This window comes from Lepidochelys olivacea (genome assembly GCF_965140295.1).
Source record: "Lepidochelys olivacea isolate rLepOli2 genome assembly, chromosome: 12".
Lineage (NCBI taxonomy): Eukaryota > Metazoa > Chordata > Testudines > Cheloniidae > Lepidochelys > Lepidochelys olivacea.
Genome location: NC_140422.1, coordinates 39,519,225 through 39,542,872, shown reverse-complemented (window position 1 = coordinate 39,542,872; position 23,648 = coordinate 39,519,225). Strand labels below are relative to the sequence as shown.

The following is a 23,648-nucleotide window of genomic DNA, read 5'->3' as shown; positions in this document are numbered from 1 at the left end:
GTAGTTCTGTGTGTGGTTTTGAAATGGCATGTGTAAGGAAATGAGGAACGTCGGCAGACTGCACATGGTTGCTGGGACTCCAGAGAGCCGGGCTAGTCAAATGGGAATATGGGGGAGGGATGCGGGTGGCAAGCTGGGATGTGGTGAGTGAACAGAGCTTTCAGTGGGTGGCGTGAGGAGAGCTGCACTGAGCTTTGGGAGATGATGTTTCATAGCAGAAATGTGCAGACGCCTGGGGGAGAAGAGGCTTGTGTGCAGGAAGAGGCGGTCTGATGTCTCAGCTCGGAGGGGTCAGCGGATGAACTGCTCACCCAGTGCGGCTGCCTCAGCTCCCTGGCACGCAGAAGCAGCAGTGCAATGGGGAGCCATTGGTGCACAGGGCAGATGCTTGTCTCTCCCTGTGTGTGAGACCAGTTGTGATTGTGAGAGAGAAGTTTGCAGGAACTGTGGTTATTTAGCTGGAGGAAAGCAAAGAAATGGGAGGAAAAGCAGGAATTCTCCCTGGAATGCCATACACCAACAGTTGTTTCTCATGTGTGTGTTTTTTGTTTTGTTTTGTTTTTAAATTCAGCGTATTTCTGTGCTCATTAGTGAGTATACTCCTGGGGGTGGGGGGTGGGGAACCAATGTATTTTTAACTGGCTGGCTTATCCGTGTGACTTGAGCCTTCTATAGTAATTGTTGGTAGCTGCAGGGCAGAGGTTGTTATCTACAGGCTCCCGAGTTACTGAACTTGGCCCACTAGCTGCTTATACTTCTACCAGATGTTTCAAGCTGTTCAGACCGAGACACCTCTTTCTTTAGAGGAGAGCTGAAAAAGAAAACGCCCCCCCCCCCCATCCTCTGTTTCCCCACGCAAACACCAAGCCAGAAACAGATTATGTTGTTGTACATTATTAACTAGGATACCACTGGTTATAGTGGAGAATCTGAGGTAACTAAGGGAGGTAGGAAGTTTAGATGTGAGATCTACAGCAGATGGGACACATGGGCTGTTTCGGTTTATGATAGAGAGCACATCCCCCAAAGGGCTATGCTGGGGCTTTGCAGTATGATTTTTGTTGCTAATATGTACAGAAAAGACCGTTTAAGTGCGTTTTGTCTGGCTGGAGTACTGATCCCTTAAACAGTCAGTAACTTTAGCAGGCTTATCAACTGCAGAATATTCTACAGACTTTTTCTGCAGACATTGCATGTGGCAAGGGAAAGCCCTCAGCTCAGTATGGAGAAGGAAGGCCTTTAATATTGTTTTTGTTTCTTAATGGGAAGGTTTTCACCCCACCCTGTGTGCTCTGTATGCACTCTCCACAAACTCTCATGAAGGTTAGAAAACCCTAACTACCACAGGGGGAGTTTTGTTCAAAAACTCCCCCCAAAAAACCTAGCTTGCCACTAGCACTTCCTGTTTTTCTCTCACACTCAGATCCTCTGTCCCCACAACAGAAAGTGCTAATGTAATAACTCCATCTTGACTGTAAATGGGGCTGCTAATTTCACACCACAGCATGGTGTCCATTTGCCAGATAGGTCTGCCGTACTCTTCTGCAATGGCATCTTGGCATTTTAGTCTGGTAGAATACCGGGACTTGCTGGCAAAGTGACTGAACTCTGTGTACTGTAACTTATATGTAGGCTTGGCAGAATTCAGTTTGTATTTGTTGATAATTTTGACAGACATCGATGTTTTTAAGCATTTTTTTTAAAATTATCAATTTACATGTTCAGTTGTGCAACATTATGGGTTTTAAGCATTTTTTTCAACGGTTACAATTTACTTTTTTATAGTTGCAGGAAATTCTGGGGTGGGGGGGAGATAATTATTTAATGACCTTGAGGTTCAAAAAGTTAAAGCTGTATAAATGTTAAAACACAAATTGTCCACATCACATGTCAAAGTATACAAAGTAAATATCCTTAAATCAAACGCCTAATCATTTCTCATGCAGCATTTTTCTTACTTGGCCTATCTGTAAATTTTGATTATCATTAATGGACATATTTTTTCTTTGGTTTGTGTGTACAGTGAAATCATCCATTGACATTTACTAATAAAAATCAAATCCTTCCAAGCCTGTATATGAGAATAAGAGCACGTTGTTACATTCACTGCAGAAATATAGTGACGTTGATCTTTTGTTATTGTGTTTACTTCCATGTTTTAACAATGATGTCTGATTCTTCTAGCTTAATTAAGAAACGTAAATAGGTTATTGGTGAGCTGATGGCCTGGTAGCAGTGCAACTTGCTGCCGTGCAGGAAGGTGAGGTGGGAGTGAATCTCAATGCGTCTCCCAGGATCAGTGCCTCACTCTCTATAGGGCTGTATGTGCTTCAGAGGCAGCTAGCTTAGCCCCTGGAAAGAGACTTCCTATCTAGTGTCCCCATCTAGGCATTGCACAGAGCAACCCTGAGTAGTTTGGAGATCCAGCCTTCAGCCAGAAGAAAGGGTTGCTGTGATGCAGGTAGTTCTGGGACAGAGAGAGGTGGGAGGCTACTTCTGCCACCAAAAATGTATTGATTTCCTTCCTCTCTACAAAAAGATCTAGACATGTACCCTTGTGAAGCACCCGGCAGAAGGAATGGCACCAAAGGCTCAATGCATACCATTCTAGTCACTTCATCAGCAACATATTCTTCAAGAAAACATGAAAAGTGAGGCCTATTTGATCTATTGTAGGAAAAGGAAAACCCCTCTGTGACAGAAGATCGTTTTTTCTGGGTAATTGCAGTGGCTCAGTCTAAATATTGTAAAAACCTGAACTCAGGCACAAAAAGTCCATGGAGGCAAAAGCCTTGGGAGAGACTCTTGTGAAATCTTTTCTCCTTCCTTTCTAGGATAAAGATAAAGTTTCTCTAACCAAGACTCCAAAGTTGGACCGGAGTGATGGTGGCAAAGAGGTGAAAGAGAGAGCTACAAAACGGAAGTTGCCTTTCACTGTTGGAACAAATGGAGATCAAAAAGACTCGGATACAGGTAAGGGAAAATATGAGCACCACACCACCTAAATGTGGACTCTGGGGCTGGGGAAATGGTGAGTGCATTTCACCCTAGCAAAAACTGTCCTTAGGTGACTGTATGGTTTTTCCTGTACTATTTAAACCTCCATGGGAACATTGTGCTGTGTTCAGTCTTATATCAAGGGTGGAATGGAGTAAGATCAGTTCTGATCTTAGTAATAAATTTAATTTAATCAAACAAAAGGATTTTTAAAAACACACTTCTTCCTGTGGCTGGTTAGTGATCAATCCTATTCAACTGCTAGTTAAACCAGTTCATCAACTGAGACTTAGACTGGTGGGGAAGAAGTACTGAGTCTCTCAGTCGGAATTTGTTAAATACCGGGAGAAATCTATTTGATAATACATTGGTGTGTGTCTATATCATAAATCTGAAGGATAATATGCATGTGCACGCATGTCTACACACACTTAACTGTAGTTTGACTTTAACACTTTTGATACAGGACCATCCTGTCTTAAAGCTGAAAAGGTCATTCAGGTGGCCTTGCTTATTTGTACTGTCGAATGTAAAACTGGTTGAAAGAGCATAAATAAATGACACTAGATCGAGTTGGGGGTGGAGAAGTGATTCCTTCAGCCGGGCAATTTTCGCCCCCGTTTTATGTAACATTTTTATCGGTGGTCTAGAAGAAGAGATTAGCTTGCTACTTTATTTGCAAGTAATACGAAATTGGGAGATGTGACAAGAAACATTGAGAATGGAGAAAATAGTACAAAGGGATATAAAGAACTTAGAAATATAAGCAGGAAATAAAATGATTCGGTCTGTAAAAATACCTGTTAGTGCATTTGGGGAAAATAATCCAAATGATGCGTGGCAGTGTGGGCAAGTAGTCAGGCTAGCAGGGGGAATTATGGATCACAGAGTGGCTATGAGGCTGCAATGTATGGTGGAAAGCAAAGCCAATATCGCTTTTGGCTGCCCATGCGTAAGACATGCCATCACAGATCATACCGCACTGGTGGAACGTCGTGTACACTCTGCACTTGAAATACCATGTACAGTTCTAGTCACGTCAGCATCAGAAATCAGTAAAAACCGTGGAAGGAGATCAGAGAAAAGCAGCAAAAATTATTAACATTAAAAGCTAACCCAGTATAATTCAGATGGATGACTAAGAAGTCTGAGGTGAGGCAAGTCGACAAGCGACTGAAAGGCAAAATCACCTCAGAGGGAGAGGAGATTAAGATAGTCCAAGGGTCACTATAGAGTTAAGAAGATGAAATGGGTAAAGGGAGTAGCAGGGAAACTTCCTTAACAGTGATGTCTACTAGACTGTGGGTTAAACTCCAAGGAAAGGGATGAAAGCCCTGTTGTCTGAGTTATTTAAGACCAGATTGCACAAGGCCCCTGCTTGTACCATAACAGGTACTAGGAGGGGTTTTCCATTTCCATTTTCTCTAACTCCTTACATGTAATTGAACTGTAAGACTAATCTTATACATCACAAGGTCCTGGGGTTCTAATAAGCAGGAGGATACAGCTCGACCTCTGTACAATGTGATTCGGCCCTTTTGCATTTATTTTTCCCAAGTTAAATATAACGGTCAGAGTCTGATATGACAAGGTATAGTCTGTGTCACATGGTCAGTATACTGAGTTATTGACTGATTTTGTTTGGATTAAAAGTTTGTAAGGCTGGTTTTAAAACATACCCAAGGATTGTCTGAGCCAAGTTGCTAGCACAGTTTTGTCAGTTGGTTAATAAATAATGTTTGGTTTGCTTGGGGATAGAGTCGAATTTCTGTGAATTTCATTGTGCTGAATGGCAGTTTCTTCTGTTGCCGAACTCCCTGTCTTGAGAGACAGTTTCCAAAACTTAGTTTATCTTGTTAAAGTGTAACTCAAATTGATTGCCATTTCTAGGTATGAATCGTCATTTTTGCATTCTTGGCATATTGATGAGTAAATACATCATGGAATGAATATGTGATAGAGGTCACAGTAAATTGAAAGAGAGAGGGCAGCCCCTGGTCACTTGAGAACAGATTGTGTTACTGCTCTGAAAAGGTGTGATCTTGACTCATTTTCAAAGCTAAGCAGTTTGCATTCTGGATAGTACTTGGCTTGGTGACCATCTGATTAGTCCCAGTGTCCTAGGCTATGTCTGACTTGAATGAGTTTAGGAGTCTCTGACCAGTGTGGCCAGGGCTACTGAGGGGAAAAGAGTTAAGCCTGGTGTTGGAACCTTCACTGCTGCCTTTTAACATTTAAATTCTCAACCAAACAATGTATTTGCAGGGAAAGGGGAGTCATAAGTTCATTGTAGGCTATTTCAAGGATAAAGTGATCATAACAATTATTAAAATGTCATTGTGAAGCTCTGCATTAATTTTCCAATGGTGTCGAGGGGTAATTGTCTCAGTTTACAAGACAAGGCTATTTTTTGGAGTGCTCCAAACTCCTCTTGGGATGTGAAAAAGCAGCTTGGCTCTTTCTATCTCATCCATCAACATCCTGCCTAGGTTCTGCAGCCAGCCTGTAATCTGAGCAGAAGACAAGCGGATGAGGGAGGTTTGATGGCCCTGCTGTCAGCAGCATCGCCACGCAAGATTCTTCCCTAACCCCATTTTCTTGCTGTCTTCAAAATGCTATTGAGCAGCAGCCGCCAGGGCTAGTTGGAGGCCACTTGCCTACCCTGTCTTGCAGCTCCTCCCTGCTGCCAGCAACCTTTGACTCCACCCTTTTGCAGTCATGAGACTGACGCCTCCTCAGAACACACCTTCTCCTACAGAGTTGGTCCTTGGCAAAGAGGGTGAGAAATGTCAAGTTTCGCTCCTCGTCATGTCTCATCTGGGGCGCTGCTGACACACACAGCAAAATGGCCACCTTGTGTCAGTCAGGAAGTGGAACGGGCTGCAAAATGGTAATTCAGTCTCACAACAGTGCGTTTAAATGACACCCTTCATATACTGAGAAAGTGTGGGTGAGTTTCTAACAACCTGTCTGAGAGACAAGGAGAGGAAGTGACTCAGTCACTGGCTGGGGGCAGGGAGGTTCAGGTAGATGGTGCAGTGCGAGTAAGATGCTTAGCAAGAACATGCTGTGTTTTTTCTTTACTCAAAGAATCAGACATTTCAAATGGAAAAGGTTTGTTGTCTTGTCATTCTCCTTCCCCCACCACCTCTGCCATTGGGGAATTGCACTCTGCTGCACGGTTTGAGTCTTGTCCCATTTTAGGGTCTGACTTTCAGTAGATTAGTAGCAACATATTTGTGTGTGTGTACCATGTTGCCCACTTAGCTTATGCATTCCCAGATGAGTGCCCCCAAATCTCCAATTTATACACGTGTGGCGAGAGAGACACTTATCTAATCACACACATCTGGCAATGTCCACTCAAATGCTGGCTAGCAAGTCACTGAAAGTCTTTGATGTCTCAGACAATGGGTCTTGCACCGCACACTCAACATCCATCAGCCATTCTCACTGTTTCTCTCTGGAAGGATTCTGCTTGTCTGAATACTCTATGGGAGGAGAAGGAAGGGTTTTTTTTCCAACTTTGATTTCAGCTATTGTGAGAAGTAGGATTGCAACGTGTCAGTTAACCAAATCAGTCACACAGTTGACCTCAGTTCATTGACATAATGCAGCCCAGTTTGTTGGAGTTCAGTACCTATTGTTCTGGGTGTTTTTGAGGATGTTTTTGTTTGTGTTTCATGGCTATGGTGTGAAATTCAGCCCTAAATATATGGGAACTGAAATTGAGGGCAAGTCTTTCTCTCCTCCTGCTGCTGATGGGGCATTTCTCTCTCTCAAAGTTGAAATAGAAAATGGTGACCCTGTTGCATGGATTTGTAGTGATATTTACTGTTTGAGCTCTGTCTTTTTTGCCACTGTGTGTCTGATGGTATCTTCTCAAATACTTCTATTTCAGCTTTGCTATGTAAAGTAACTACTGTACATGTTGTTTGGAAGTAGGTGTGAATAATAGCCATTGTTTGTTCAGATCTCTGTTTTATCTTCTAAATTGAAGGTGACTTTGAACTACAGTTGGTGCCTCAGTGCTGATCGGTAGCAGCCATTATTAGGTATTGTTGCATAGGTGTTTTCTGTGTTTGCCTGCCCTTGTGTCCCTGTGCAGGGTGTGAGCTACTTAGCAGGTGTTCCAGTCTTTTAGGAGTGGCACTTAGGCTGTGTCTACACTGCATTTTGTTGGTAAAACTTTAGTCAGTTGGGGTGTGACCAACAAAACTTTTGTCGATAAAAAGCGCCAGTGTGGACAGTGCTTTGTCTGCGGGAGACACTCTCCCACTGTCAGAGCTGTCACCCTCTCGTTGGGGATGGTTTTATTTTGTCAGCAGGCTCTCTCCTGCCAACAAAGAGCAACTACGCTATGTACCTTACAATGGCTCAGCTGTGTGGCCGCTGTAAGGTGCACAGTGTAGACATAGCCTAAGTGAAGACCTATTCTTTTCTTTTCCTCTCCTTTCCTGTTTGTTTTCTCTGTGTCCATGTCCTCCTCCCTTCAGCCCTGATCTTGCTACCTTTTCCCCTTCCCTAGTCGATTTCCAAACCACCTATTCTCTGTCCATTAAATTGCAACAAACTTTTTAGCTGCCACCAGAGCAACTTCCCTCATCTTGAGCAAGTGAGTCCATTTGCTGGGGAGACATCTGTGCTGATCCTTGAATCATATTGCAGTGGGTGCTGTTGAAGCTGAGCAGATCACATGCACTTCCTCCTACCCTCCTCCTTGCAGCCTACTCCTTGAGTTTGTTTGGAAGCATGTAATGCTTGTAGAGTGCTGATGTATTCAGAAAGAGAGCAAGCAAGCAGTTTCATTCTTGAACTGTCTTATTTGCAACCCACCCCGCAGTGTGACATTACTCTGCCTTGATTCAGAACCAAGCACTCAGAATACCACACAGAGGGTTTTGTCACTTACTTAAACATTCTTGGCAGGGTGTATGGAAGATATTACTTGCAAACATTGTTTTCAAGTGTATAGTTTTGGAACAGTAGGGCCAGTGTTAAACCTTTCTAAATTATCTGTTTCAAAATGGCTCCTAGAGCAATAATCCTGGTTCCAGGATCCCGTGCAGTTAATCAAGTATATTGCCTTTATGTATGTTTTAAAACAACAATAGAACAAACTTAGCCATGCGCCTAAAGCTCATGAAACATGTATGTTACAAACTCTACACGAGACTCTTGTCTAAACTGCCCCCATACCCAAAAGTTGTCTAAAGAACCTATGTTTTTCAGTTTACGTGCAAATATAGCTAGTATAGCCAAGGCAGCGTGGAAAGAGGCCAAGAGAATAAAACCAACCTTTCACCCATTAATGCCAAATCTTGCCGTTTGGAGCACCTCTTCATTGTGCTGAAAACAGGGGTTTTGGCGTTTTCCAAACAGATTTGCTAACTTTAACTTCACAAAGCATAGGAGAGTCTCGGAGAGGCTACGAAAAGAGGGGCAGGAGAGGAAGACAGTATATTGAAGGCCGAAATAGCCGTAATGTGAAACCAGCTGAGTGGTGAGGTTGAGAGAGGTGGGGGCAGCAATTGAGACTTACAGAAATGAAATTCTTGGCTGTACTCTGCCTGAGGCCCATGTGTGGTTTTGCAATAAACTGCTACCTGAGTCATGGAGCTGACTCAAAGGCACCAGACTCTTAATTACTGAGCTGTATGCTTTCCGTATTCCTGTGTATTCATATTGTATATGTAGCAAAGCAAGTAAGAAGTGCAGTGTATTATCCCCACTCTACAAATGCTGGGTACTGGATTGGTATTGCTGCGAACAGTTGCTTTGAAATGCACAGCTCAGAGTGGAAAACTCCTTAAATTAGGTTTTACTGAAAACAATTTGATTTAACTTGGAGATTTAAGGCTGTTGCACTTGAGACCATGGCTTCTGGCAGTTGGAAGGTGCAGCTGTAGTTTCCAGATCCTGGATCATCAGGGGGTATATTTTAATAAAACCTTCAGACTACTCTGGTTTCATTCCAGCCCCCAGAGCAGCCTAGGTCAGAACACAGCATAGAAGCTGTGATCAAAATTGGCAGTGTCTGAAGTAACATTAGGTATCCAGAGCTACTTATTGGTGTAGCAATAAGCCCCATTCTTGAAATCCACAAGGGTGAGGTGGGGATTATACTAAGTCTAAAAAAAATTTCATGTTTTACCTCCTGTGCAAGTTGATCATTTTCTCTTGGTCTGAAGTTTTGCTGGGTCTGAGGACAATTGCTCAGGGCAAGTCTAAACTTTTTTCCTACCCCCATTTAGTTTCGCCGCTTTCCTCTGGCTCGTTCAGAATCTGTAGAAGCAAGGTTCTTTTATACATGTGTGAGATGCTGATCAAGTCATAGTAGTCAGAAGAGAAGATCAAAATGGACTTTGCAAGTTCAGCCTGTTTACAGAGTCTGCTGTTGCTGAAAGATGTCTGGAGCTTGGTAACCAAGTATAAACTAAAAATACAGGGACAATACAGCATACACACAGTGTGGTCTTATGCCTACTACATATCCCTTTGATTTTATTGCAGTGTGTATTGCTTCTTCACTGTTGAAAACAGTAACAGATTAAACTAATGTAAAATCACACCTCCAACAGTATTTTAACAGCAGCTTTTTGTAGTAAAAAGTCCCCCAAACACTTGAGAAATTCCATTGTAAAGAGAAAAATAGCAGTTCCAGTTTTTAAAAAATCCATTTAATAACGTAGATTTTCACTTCTTTGGTATCTATAACACAGGGAATTCAGAATGCTTCACAAATAATAACTAGCCTCACAACACCCCTGAGGTAAATTATGGGACGTATGGATGGGCCACTTCTGAGATACAATGCTGCATCTGTTTACCAGCACAGAGCAACACTTCACAGCTGCTTGAGATGGGAAGGAAAGAAGAATCCCACATTTAATGGAAACTGCAGAGGGAATCTTCAGCAGGCAGAATGTAATTTAAAACCAGTGTGTGGTAATCTGAAACCTGCTGCCCTTAGATCCATCAGTCCAGAATTGATCATTAACCTGCCTCTTCACCTGTCAGTCTAGCAGCAGTGGCTAATGACAGAGCAGTATCTGCTGGTGCCTTTTAAACCTCTGTTTTTCCATTTCAACCACAGTCTGTGCTCTGCCTCAAACACAAGCTCTACTTGGGCTGTAAAAGGGAATGAATGATGCATGGTTTAGTAGCAATGAGACTTCAGTCATGAGACCCCTCAGCATTGCTTAATCATTGCAGTGGAAACAGAGTTAACACTAATATCACTGCACACACAGGTTCAGCCTTGCTGTAATGACTGTGTCTGTGTGAGGGAGGTGGTGGTAATTAAATCACAGAAGAACCTGGGGCCCTCCACCAAAATAAAACCCTCTGGTGTGTACACAGGGGAAAAGACAGTCTCTGCCCTAAAGAGCTAGCATTCTAAAGACAGGCCAGACACAGACATTAAACAAACAAGAAATAAGCAATTTGTCAAAAGTAAAGAACTTGTAAGTTACAGTTATTGCCAACTCCCACAATATTTGGTGGTGTTCTTCTTACAGCCCCTGCTCCTGGAGTCAGGTGATCGTGTGAGAATATCAGCTTTTATTTAAAAAAAAGAAGAGGTTTCTGACTTCATGGTTATGGAGAGAAGTTTGAAAATGTGACCCAGGAGGATCCTAAAGATTCAGAAACAAGAAGGCAAACCACAAAAATCCCATTTTTCTGTTTTGTTTTGTTTTTTAATTGAATGACTTTGAGGCCTTGAATCATGATTTTTAAGCTCTTTTTGGGGTTGGTGATGCTGCATTCCCTCACCCACCTCCCCTCTGTCCAGCTATCCTAGTCAACCTCTTGCACTGCCCTTGATCATGCAGTGCCCTGCTCCACCCTGCACTTCCCTACTGCCACAGGGAAACACTCAGCTTCACTAAGGGAAGACAGGCAAAATGTCTGGCCTTGACTGTCAGGCCATTTGTCAGCTCCCTGTGGAGAGGTTGTCCTATGCTCATCCCCCATCCCAGTGTCTGACACTGGCAGCAGCTCCCAGCCAATTCCCCCTTCCCCCCCCGCTGGTGGATTTTTGGGGAGGGGCGTGAGCATCCCATGCTCATTCTTAGGGCCCTTGATTATTTCTTTCTCCCCCTCCCCTTACAAAGGAGTGGGGTTCCCAGTGCTTGGGGCCACGTTCCCAGCTGTGGTGGATAATTCCTTCAGCATGTTTGTTAGGAAGCAGCCTTGTCTCCTAAGAGCCCCTCTGTGTGTCAGTTTTTCTGGTAAAAGCACTACAAAGCAACACTAGACTACAGAACTTCCTCCCTTGGGTGCTTGGGGGCTCTGGAGTCTAGTGCTGCTTTGCCTGTGGTTGCAAAGAATTTGGGGTGAATTTAAACACCCAGATCTTTTAGATTTTGAGGGCTTGTCTGAGAGAAGAAAGCCAAATCCAGTCAGCTTTACCCACGTGAGGAGTCTCGCTGTAGGGCATGGGGTTAGCATGAGTAAAGTCAGCAGGCGTTGGCCTCGGAGCTTTGAAAGCTGCTACTGTTTTTCAGCCTCATTCGTATTACTGCTTAAACATGCTGTGTGAGTCTAATTATGGGTTGGAAATGCTGGATGAATCAGATGACCTAAACCATCTACTCCTCCCCCGCCCCCACCCCACCCCCCCACCCCCGGAATACGTGCATTGCTGAGTTGCCTAACTGGCTGCTGATGTTTAGAAATACCTCCCATGGGAACAGCCTTGTTACTCACAAGTGGCTAAGCTGGCTAGGGAATCCGTGAGAAGCAAATTGCTGGCTCATTCAGAAATGCATCTATGTGTGAAGCTGTTACATGTATGCATTTCTGCTGCTGGCTTCAGTGCGATACATGCGGCTGGGCGACTGAGGAGCTGTGCTGCATAGGCCCTTTCCTAACTAAAATAGTCCAGAACCTGTCCTCACCTAGCAACCAGCGAGAGAGTGACTGTCAGAGCTTCTTCATTTCTAGCTGGGCCCCATAATGGTAGCACAGTGTAGTTAGACTGGCAAACACCATTGCTCAGATCCCATTTAAATGCGTATTTAAATATATGTAGCTGGTGAGAGAGTGCTGTGAGCCTCTGTGAACCAAAAATCTGTCCCTGATGGCTGGCTCCTTGATGTAAGAACTCTCATCAGCTGTATCCACAGGCTGTCCTGCCTCTAGCTTCCCAGGTAGGGAGAAGGAGCGTGGGCTGTACATCATGTGGAGCTTCTGTCCAGCGTCTCCTCACTGTTCTTCAGCATAAACAAGAAGTCTGGAAGCTGGACTATCGGTAACTTTCAATTATTACTGTTTAACATCAAGGGCTGTGTTTTTACATTCGCTGCTTACTCAGGGGTCCAGTAAATGGCCACTTTTGCTGAGATGTCTTTTCACACTTCTGGTTGAAGGGTGTCTCCTTCGTTTAAACCAGACCTGCGGATTATCCTGATATTTGAACTGTGTCTAGTCTAGGGGGTAGCGTTAAACCCTCTTAGCTGAGTTATGCCTTTTAAAGATAACGAAAATATTGGGGCCTGGCCCTATAGATCCACTGACATCCATGGGCCTGACAGAAAGCATAATGATTTGCAGGTCAGGCTTTTGGTTTGGAAGGTCATTTGACTTTGTAACATATCAGAGTTCATGTAGTGCTCTTCAGAGCAATAATTTACCAGTACTCCACTTTCTTGCAGCACAATTTCAGTCTAGGACACCTTTCAGTTTAGCGCATGTGGGAATGAATTCCCACTGATGGCCTGTGTCTCTCTCCTAGGTTAGGTAGTAATCACCGATCGCTCCGATTTATTTTCTAGGGGCAGAGGGGAGTGACCTTTTTCTCTCTGTCATTCTCTTGGAACAGGCTGCTGCATTTTTTCCCCCTCTCATTTTCTTCCACTGTTTCCGTTTTGGCATGAGCTTCCTTGGCTGATCAGCCAGACGTCCATCTCCATCCACGGGATCCTGCAATCCATTTGCATTGTTGGCTATGCAGCGTATGCATAAAATTCCATGCAACCAAAATCAGTCTCTTGTTGTAGACTCCTCGGTAATGTGACTTTCTCCTTTTGGTCCCACTCCTATTCCTTTCGCTGTACTTGTCCTGCGTTCAGGTCTGTGCAGCCTGCTCATTTTTTTTACTCTTTCATTGCAACAACACATTCTCCTGACTTTCAGCCCACCCTCCTTGTGCTGCCCCTTGTCTGTCTGGCTGTATGTTTGTGCTGCTTCCCCTTTTGAGCTGCCAGGATATGGAACCTGCTGGTGTCCTCCCTGCTCTGAAATCTCTGAGCTGCCTTATGTCTTGCCATGTGCACGTTGTCCTTAGATTCCGATCCTGTCCTGTCCACAGAGGTGTGGGTTCCTGTGTCGTCTGCTGCCCCTTCTTCTGCTCACTGGCCATCCTCCGGTAAAACCGCCCCTTCCTCTCTCATTTGAACTGACGCGCCAATGCATTAAAACATTTTATGTGCTGCAGCCTCCCTGGTAAAAATGAGTCACTTCATGCATGCTGTGCTGCAGACAAGAAAAGCAGAGACTTGTGCTTTCTTCAGGGGCATAATACATTCTCCATTGCTGTCTATACCATTCTGATTTATTCTTATTGATCCTTTGTTTGGCTGCATGTTTGGGGAATACACTGTTGAAAATCCTGAGCTTTAACAGAGCCAACAGTCAGTTTCCCACACAGTGTGGAAAAGTTCCTCTTATGCATTACTTGTTGGGCAGTGGTACCACCTTATATGCTTGTGTTGTCATGTCTAAGCAGTTCAGACAGACGCTGGTGTGTTACAGGGAGCCACATGTTTCTAGGGAATGGGGTGCTGTGCTGCTAAACTGCAGCAGTCTGCCAGTGAAGCTCTGGGTTGGAGTTCTCTTAACCACTAACTGTCAGGCTTCTCAGAATGTACTGAAAAAAATTGTACAGGATTTTTCGCTGGCGTTGCCTTTCTTCCTTCTCCCACCCCTCCTTTTTTCCTCCCACCTCGGCTAAGGCCTGTGCTTCAACCCGTATTGTGCTAAGCCTACATGCAGAGCTAAACCGACAGCTGAATCTTGAATGCCTCCACAAGAAACAGCATGTGCTGTGGGACCTCTGGATAGCCACCTACAGCCTTCCAGCAGGAAAGAATTTGTACTCTAAATTAATGCACTGTGTGCATGTGTGTTGTATGACCTGGAATCTAATCTGGGCACAAGAACCGCCTATGGGCAAATGGGCGAATCCTTTTGTTGTCCTAGAAATGCACTCATGCTCTGGTCTTTCACCTAGAGTTCCCAGATTCACATTTTTCGTTTTGCTGAAGAAGTTAAAAGTAATTCCCTACCTATATTCTGCAGGCATAGCTGTATTCAGGTTCTGAATTCTTCCCGTGTCTGTGTCTAGCTCCCATTAATGTCAGTGTGAGTTCAGTGTCTGCACCAGAAGAACAGAAACCTTGAATTAAACAAAATAGCAAAACAGAAGTTTTGTTCTAGAGTCATAGAAAGTTAAAGCAAGCAGCAAATGAGCTTCTTCAAACGTAGGTGAATGGAAGGTGGGATTTGGCTGAATGTTTCACTATTAGTGGGGTAGCAGTTTTAATTACGAACGTCTTTCTCTCTCTCTAAGTGGTGGGTTTTTAAGTTGGTCTTATTGCAATTCCTCTGTAAATTAGATTTTGTATTAATGATAAGCATTAGGATTATTAGTGCCACCACTTCCTTTCTTGTTTTCTGCACTCCAGTGTACATGCTCTGCATCAGCTCGTGCTTCCTTCACGTCTGGAAAACAAACTGAAACATGTCTGGATCTTTAAGGTTGTGAAAGAGGATGGTAGCATTGGTGCAATCGCATCTGAAAGGGCTTACTTTCCAAGCACTCCCCTGCGAAGGCATGTTAGTGTAACATAATCTTCCTCCTTGTTTACTGCAATAGATGCCAAATGCAAGTCTTGCTCTTCATTCACTGAACATTACTATAAAGATTTACAAAATAACATTTCCCCAAGTGATAGAGGCATTTACAGAAACTACTGTAGAGTGAAATTATGAGTAAAGGTTTACTGTATCTGGAGCAGTTAAATAAAAAACACAGTTGTAGCCCTGTTATGTCTGGATAGGTCTGGAGCAGGAAGGCCAGTCCAAAGCCTCTGTCCATTGCTTCATTTATCACTATGGTAAACTGAACTTTTTAAAGTCAAACTTTCTTGCTTAGATTCAGAATTTGAAACCAAACTGCAAGAGGGTAAGAAGCACATCCTGTATCCTTTCTAATCAGCGTTCCCCTCCTCCATTTCTGTTCTTCCTGTTTACATATTTGGTTTCAGGCCACCCTATGGGTCTCACTTCTGCACTCAGTTCAGTTTGCCAAAACTCTTCTGGGCAGCAGCAAATAGGCTTAACCCTTTGGCTCAAAGCAATGGGGATGTCTGATGAGAGAGGCTGATGTATGTTGTGCATTGTTTTCGGTGGCAGTAGCTTTTGGCTGTGAAGAGGTTAAATGCCCAGGCTAAAAAGAACTTTAATGTGTGTAATGGCACTTTCATTTTGCTTGTCAGTTGAAGTCAGTGCGTTTGAACAGTGTGAGGATTTAGTTCTGCATTTACACTAGATTTCAGTGTATTTAAATTCTTAATAATTTGCATTTCAAATAAGCAATCCAGGCAGCTAGTTAAAAACCTGTATCTTGTAAAAACTATGTTTCTGAACAGTGCTTTCTTCTGACAACCACATTTACGATATCATTCCAGGTTAGTCTAGCTGTCTTTGGGAGATGTACCTTTGAAGTCTTCTGTGCTGTATTCATTCTTGCTTCATGGTACGTTTGCCTTGGCTGGGTACAGCAACCAGATAGATTGTAAACTGCCCTCTTGCCTACACTGGGAAAGCGTGTCAGCATGATTCTGCAATGGCAGTGAGAGTGAAAGCTGTATTGTAGCCAGGGCACAAGTGTTTTTGCTGCGTCATCTAACCCTGATCATAGCTATTATAACAGGGGTGGCCAAACTGCAGCTCCCAAGCCACATGTGGCTCTTCTACAGTTAAAGTGCAGCTCGCAAAGCCCTCCATATTCCCCCCATTCTCCGCCTACCAGACTGGGGGAGGACGGGGAGGGCTCGGAGCTTTTGCCCTGCAGTGGGGTGGTGGAGCTAGGGGCTTCTGCCCAGCAGGGAAGGGAGTCTAGTGGCTTCTGTTCCGTGGGAGGCCCCACCACCCTGCTGCAGGGCAGAAGCTCCAAGCCCTGACGGGTGCACCTGGCTTTCCAACTTCTGAAGATTATCATATGCAGCTCAAAGAAAAGGAATACTTGTGGCACCTTAGAGACTAACCAGTTTATTTGAGCATTGGTTAGTCTCTAAGGTGCCACAAGTCCTCCTTTTCTTTTTGCGAATACAGACTAACACGGCTGTTACTCTGAAACCTGTCAATATGCAGCTCAGAGGATCAGTACATTTGGCCACCCCTGTAATAAAACTGGCCACCCCATGTGTTCACAGTTGTAGCTCGTGTCTGGGATCCAGCTCACAGCTCTCAAACCTAAAGGGCATTAACCCTAGCAAAAGTCCCACCCTTCTCCTTATGCAGTCAGCACAGGGAATGCAACCTGTGACCATTTCCTATACTTCCTTTCAAATGCTTAAAAAGCTCAGATGAACCTCTGTGCTGCAGCAATCAGCACCTGACCATCTGATCATAATACTGTGCATTTCTCTACCACCTTTCCCCATCTTGAGGAGGTTGGTTGTGCCACAACAGACATTAATGAATAAATCTGAATGCACTGGGATGGGGTATCCTCCTTTAACCATTGGGGAAACTGAGGCACGGGGCAGTGAACTGACTTTGCCATGGTCACACAGCCGGTGAGCAACAGATCTGATGATAAATCCTAGGTCTCCCAACTCCCAGGCTTGTGCTTTAATCACAAGATGATTTCCTTCCTGTGAAGGATGTAAGCACAGCATCCACAAGTAATGCAGTTACCTGCATCAAACCCGTCTGTCTTACTGCAGCAAGTGAAAGCAAGAGCGCAGCAGTCATTTTTAGGTTTATTTTTATCCTTGACAATCGCACGCTTTTAATGTTAAGTGTTCTGTGGAGGAGGAGATTTCTGCCATTGCAGAATTAGTAAGAATTTAGCATTTTCAGTCAAACTTTGCAAGCATTTTTGCAAATTGTGTGCTCATTCTGACAGCCCAGAAACAGCGGAGTAATATTAATGAAAGCGTTCCTGTTCTAATTATAAGTTCCTTCTGCATGAACACCCACAAAATAGCCCTTGAAAACCTACAGCCCTTCTACATTGCTTTGGTTGTATTTTATAGCTGTGGCAGAGAGCTGTTGGGTGAGATGTCACTCAACATGACCCCATCAGTGCCCTCTATTATATCTGTGGCAACAAAGATGGACCATGGTTATGGTACCAAAGGGATATACATGTGGCTTTCCTTGCACAACAGAGCATGCTGAGTAGACAAACCCTGATTTCTTACAACACTGATGTTTCCAGGTGAAATGCGATTTGCCAAGTCTGCATTTGAATTACAGCTGTGAAGGCCAATGAGGGACAAAATGCAGAGTTTGCGAGTCATGAAAAAGACTTGCCTGCTGCGGTGGCTCTTGGAGCCACGTGGCCTGATGATATATTGTTGGCCATGCTGCAATGGGTTCTGTTAATCTTGGAGGCCAAGGGCTTGTGCGAAAATATCAACCCGTTGAGAAAGGCAGCTGCCGCAGGGCACCTGAGCAGTGGAAAAGTGAAGCCCTGTAATGTGTTCACACCAGAAAGGATAAACTGCTTCGTGGCCTTAGCTCATGGCACTATCTAAGCCAAATCACTTTCTTGGTGTAAGTTTATTTTTAATTTTATTCAAGCCATAGAGAAACCATCCACTTCTCAGAGTAACAGCCGTGTTACTCTGTATTCGCAAAAAGAAAAGGAGTACTCGTGGCACCTTAGAGACTAACCAGTTTATTTGAGCATAAGCTTTCGTGAGTTAGCTGTAGCTCATGAAAGCTTATGCTCAAATAAACTGGTTAGTCTCTAAGGTGCCACGAGTACTCCTTTTCTTTTTGCATCCACTTCTCAATGATCTGATTTGATCCTTCAGCTTTGTCACTACTGTCAGGGAGAATGACATATGGTTTTAGTCTAATTAAAGTGGAATTCTCCTTCAGCACATAAATTTCTTGAGTTTGTACATAAAATGCAGGGTTTATTGTAAGGGGAGAGACTCCTTGATATGGAACAGCCATTTTTGAAACATAAAACTTTTGTCAGGGAATCAAGATGCGTGGAGTCAGTGATAGCAGAATAATCCTCAAACACAGATGTTTCACCACTTGTGGACGGGGTGAGTGCGAAGAACGGTGCCCTTCTCTTGTGGATGGTGTGGAGATAGACATTTTCGGCAAAGGATTGGAAGAGGAAGCTGCACGACTACTGCTCACTGATGCCGAAAGGCTAAATCAGTGGTTCTCAAACTTTTGTACTGGTGACTCCTTTCACATAGCAAGCCTCTGAGTGTGACCCCCCCCCCTTGTAAATCAAAAACACTTTTTTATATATTTAACACCATTATAAATGCTGGAGGTAAAGCAGGTTTGGGATGGAGGCTGACAGCTTGCGACCCTGCCTCCCCCAGGTAATAACCTCGCAACCCCTTGAAGGGTCCCAACCCCCAGTTTGAGAACCCCTGGGCTAAGTCTTGCTGTGTATATAACAGAGGTGAAAGAGTAGAAGAAAACGCCGAGTAAAGGTTGTTAGTAGTGCACCCTAGCGGTGAGTACTGGGAGCAGCATTCAGTATATTTAATTGACTTAGAAGACAGGATGAATAGAAAAAGTTTTGCTGACAACACGAACTATTTAGCTAAATCAAAGCTAAGGGCCTGGTAGAGCTAGGTAATTGGGCAACATGATAGCAAACTAATACAAACAGGTTGTGCAAGAACAGTGAATGGAAAGAGCTACGTATATTCTTCGCACATGCTGGGTTCTGAAATGGTGGTAACGTCTGAAGGAAAGAGTGAGGTGCTATTTGTTGGGTCAGTTCAGACATTTTCTCAGTGCATGGTCATGGCCAAAAAATGTATCTCTCTCTTCCAACTGGTAGCTTTTTTGTGAAAGCAGATCTGGCTTGTCACTCACACGGCAGTATTGAGGTTTGAACTGAGGGACAAGCTCCAGCTCTGCCCTTGTGTTTGATGCATGCTCTTTTGTTTTACAAGTATGCCAAGGCTATCTAATTTATTTAGCTCTTTTTGGAAATGTAAGGCCTTGAACTGCACCAAATGGCCTCTCTGTGTTTTGCGCACGCATGGAGTTTGTGAATCCACTTAGGTAAAAATTAAACTTTTCAATGAAAAAGCAAAATTGAATAAACCAATTTATCCGGTTTAGCCCCTCCAAAAAGATCTACCAGAAGTAGAAAAAATGCATGTGAGGGTGATACATGAATAGAGACATCAGGAGTGAGGCTCCCCATACCAGCAGAGAGTAAAAGATTGAGACTGTTCATTTTGAAAAGGAAAATAGGAAGATAGGGGCAGAGGTGTATACCCTGACTGGCAGAGAAGCCAGGACCCCAGTCAGTGCCCTGTGTACCCTTTGTCATAATGCAAGGACCAAGTGACAATGAAATAAATAGGCAACAAACTTAAAACTGGTATAAGGAAATACTTTCTTATATAATGTATAACCAATCTGTGGAGCTAGTTACCACAGGCTATAATTGAAGTAAACAGCTCATGATTCATGAAAGGGCAATACAATAAGAACAGGAATGGTATCTGCAGTTACACACTAACTAAGATAACATAAGGCCTGTTAACCCTAGTGTTTCAGGGCATAATCTGATGGCAGGATTCAAGAAAAATTAAGTGCACTTATAGAGAGCTTATGTCTTACTCTGAGGCTTCAAATGTTGCCCAGCCTTGGGCTGTTTGTCAGTTGCAGTATGGCAGTTCCTGTATTCCTAGAATAAAGAAACACTTCCTAGCTACAAAGAAGCTAGGCAATGTTGTTTTTTATTTGTCCAAGTCCTTGCACTTTGCGGTGCAAGCTGAATGAAAAGATAATGCAGTGCGAGCAAAGAATGAATCTCTGTCAGGAACACTTTTCTTAATTAGAATGATGGAGTGAGGAAAGTCCTGTGTGGCCTTCTCATAACAGCTGGAGTCATTTGGAAATTCAGTGAATTCAACCCCGAACCACTTCGACCTTTTGTGTCATATTTGGTGCAATACCAACTTTGTCTGTAAAAATTATAATTTCAGCCAGATAGGTGATCCTGTCGTCGGTGCTCAAAGAGGGGCTGGCTCAGTTCCCAGGTCTGGTCTCTTGTTCCCTGGGCCAGCAGAAACCAGGGGCATCATGAAGACGACAGTGCCTGCTGCTGAGCAGTTTGTGTTGGTTTCAGGTGTCCCTCTCGCAAAAAGTGCTATACAAGTTAGCAGAGACTGTAGGGTTAAGGGGACCATCACTTCTGGGAGTTTATCCTTCTTGGTCAAAGGTTGTGGGACGTTGGCACAGAGGAAGCTTATGCCACTGTTGCTCAAGGGTTTTTCTCCTATTCTGAGGATAGAATGGATGACTCATTTCTAGGGCTGTCAGATCAGCACTCTCCACTAAAAAACTCAGACAAAAATACTTGAAAACCTTGTCTGAAAGAGTAAAGATTTAGAAATCTCTCTGCTCTTGTGTCAGATATGCATACATGGCACAGAACGACTCATTTATAACATAGCCATGACAGAAATCTCTAGGCCCAGAAACTGCAGACATACAGAATTCTCTAGCTCCTATTGCACCTTTAAAGAATTCCATCAAAGTATTTCTCATAATCTAAGCAACTTTATAATGTCCCCTTAAAAACTAGAAGCAGGTGTGTTTTTACCAAATCTTCTGATATATAGATGGCCACACCAGCTTGTCAGACTCTCCTGGCTGCTGCTTCCTCCTCATCCGCTCACTGCGCCGTCCCAGCTTGGAGACTGTCTTCTCAGGAACTGCTCTTGCAAGCTGAAAACCACCTTGCATCTTCCTAGGAACTCCTAAATAGTGTGTTATCATAGAAGAGAATAGCTGTCTGTAATGACAGAGAGTGGGTCTGGTTTACTTTGCTGCTTCAGTTCGTGCCTAGGTAGTTTGTTCCATAGGAGCTGACAGTTGAATGGACAGTTATGACATTTTACCACTCAAATCTCCTGCAGCTTATCTTACTGGTTAAGCTGTCACTCCAAAGACGCCATGCTGGAGAACATGTTCCTTACATATGTGTTCAGACTCCTTTCTGAGACTTCTCCTTCCAGTCAACGTGGTCTCTGCTTTCACCATTACTATTGGGAAGAGTATTACACTGGTTGGACATATTTAATAATGAGCTGCACTTAAACTACAAACTTCATCTGTTTGCTAATTGCCATGCAAGGTTCATCATTCTCTTCTGTGAAGCTCCAAAAGAGCATGTGTTGTGATGTGCAGACCCAGTGAGATGGGTTAGATAGATATGACAGTCTTAATCATTGTTTTGCTTTGTGGGTTGGTCTCAATGCTTTAGTATGGCCTGATGGTCAGAATCCAAACAGGCTGGAAATGATTGCATTGGTTTGTCATGTATAACTGTTTCCAGGGTGGTGTGAAATGCCTAACCTGTTATCTCTTAGTTACTGCTTGCAGTCTAATTCTGATGTTAATCATTTTTGCACCAGAGGTTTCCAGTGCATCCCTTGATAGTAGCAGACTTTGCAGCTGGAACATGCCACGCCCCAGGGTTAGCAAGGTCATTTTAGCAATAATTTATAATCTAAAAACCTTTCAGTTTTTCAACAGTTTTCCATTTCCAGAATCCCTTGCCACCGTCCAGATAGATAATCTAATTTGTCTTGGGATACATTACAGGGAATCATGTTATGTAACTTAGGTTATTCTTGGATCACCACCACCGCTAGAAGTACACTGGCATACACAGCATTAGTGATGCAACAGTCTCCTCTGTGTCTGAGTGGATCAAAATGTCGCTGTTGAGCTACATAGAGAGAAGTCAGTAGTTAGCCAAAAGAAAAGGAGGACTTGTGGCACTTTAGAGACTAACAAATTTTAAATAAATTAGTTAGTCTCTAAGGTACCACAAGTCCTCCTTTTCTTTTTGCGAATACAGACTAATGCGGCTGCTACTCTGAAACCAGTAGTTAGCCAGTATCTGAACATAGCCCGGTTAGAAAGTGGAGAACTTAAACAGATGATTTTGTATTTAAATTTGATCTTGTAAACTCTGTGCTGAACACAAGACAGGTGATCCATTCCTCCCGCCACTGTAAATGCTCCATATTGATTTGCGGGGAACCCCAGTTTATTTATTACCTTTTTTTTTTTTTTGGACACTCCGTGATGGTGGGTGGGTGGGTGTTACACTGGGTCAGATAGCAAAGTTAAAAAATAAGAGAAACATCTCAATTTCTAATTGATTCATAACTCTCAACACAGCAAGAGTGAGGAACATATGGTTCCCGGGTTCGGGTCTGTCGAGTATGTGCCTGTTTGGTTCAGGGACTGTGTGGCAACTTTTTAATTTAAAGGGACATGCCAACGTACAAATCACGTTTTTTTTCACCCACTATTGTTGTATGGGACACTTAATATGGCTGTAACTGAAAAAAAGATTAGAGAGAAAATATTTCTGTATTTTTCCAACTTATTTGCTTTTTGCCTAGTCACTTTCATTCATTCCCCTGTACAGGTTAGCTGGCCAATCAGTTTCCCTTGTTTTTTTTTTTTTGTGACTGGTTTGATACAGCAACAGAGGAGAGAGAATGAGACTTTACCGACAGGAAAATGTGATGGTAAAACCACAAAAATCAGCAAAGGGACGTGGGGCAGAGTCCCAAGAAAAACTGCTTGTAACATGCTTTTGGAAGTTGACTAGATTAAGTTGACAGTATCCTTTTAAAGCTAAACAAGACAAACCGATCTTGGGCAATGTGATGGGTTAAAGAACTAGCATTTCATCTGCACTGGAGGCCTGAGTTCACACTGATAAATAGTTTGGGGGATCTCATTCTAGTCTGATGTGGACGTTGTTCCTATCCCAAAGCCACAGAATGGTTAGGAGGAGTTAAATATGGTGGTCTGCTCAGGGGAGCCCAGACTGTTTCAGGTTAGGAGGAAAGTGTATTGGCAAAGCTGTGCAGGGAAGGCTGTACAGCAGTATAGTCTCATGAGTGCCCAGGGTCTCAGAGCTTATACAAAAAGCTTGACACTGGACTCTCTGGGCATATTGGAATGCTGGCCTAGGCCCTCACTAATGGTTGGCTTTTTGATAATGCTCCTCAAATGATATAAAGCTAATGCCATAGAAAGTATTGATACAGATATTACAAACTGCTATGTGTACGTCTCTCAGCGAGTCCACTGGAAACCCACTTTGACTCCCACTTCCTGCTCTTGACTCTCTGCTTCAAGATTCTGCATCTCCATCTCTGTGCCTGTGGCCAAGGAGGACTGGGCAGGATGCTGTAATATTCCCATTCTTTTCTGGTCTGTTGAGTAAGCACCTGGACCCAGGTTTCTTACATGGTATTGCAGACCACTTAATGGTTTGTAACCCTGTTTTTGAGGGTTTTAACAACCCTCATAAAGCTTGCTGGGGATTCTCAAACTTGCTATAAATGTTTTCAGCAAAGTAGAATGTGTTTAAAAACTATATA

At 43.5% G+C, this 23,648-nt stretch overlaps 1 protein-coding gene across 4 annotated transcripts in view; it reads left to right on the top strand.

Moving 5' to 3' along the window:
* The window catches only part of ANKRD11 (ankyrin repeat domain containing 11), a 228,863-nt gene that overhangs the window by 178,300 nt on the left and 26,915 nt on the right, over nucleotides 1-23,648 (top strand). For 3 of the 4 annotated variants that reach the window (XM_084644781.1, XM_084644780.1, XM_084644782.1), the window contains exon 4: nucleotides 2,835-2,973. The exons of the other annotated variant lie outside the window; for it this stretch is intronic. In XM_084644781.1, the coding sequence (XP_084500907.1) occupies nucleotides 2,835-2,973 (139 nt within the window). The remainder of the gene's footprint in view (nucleotides 1-2,834; nucleotides 2,974-23,648) is intronic. 4 annotated transcript variants of the gene reach the window in all.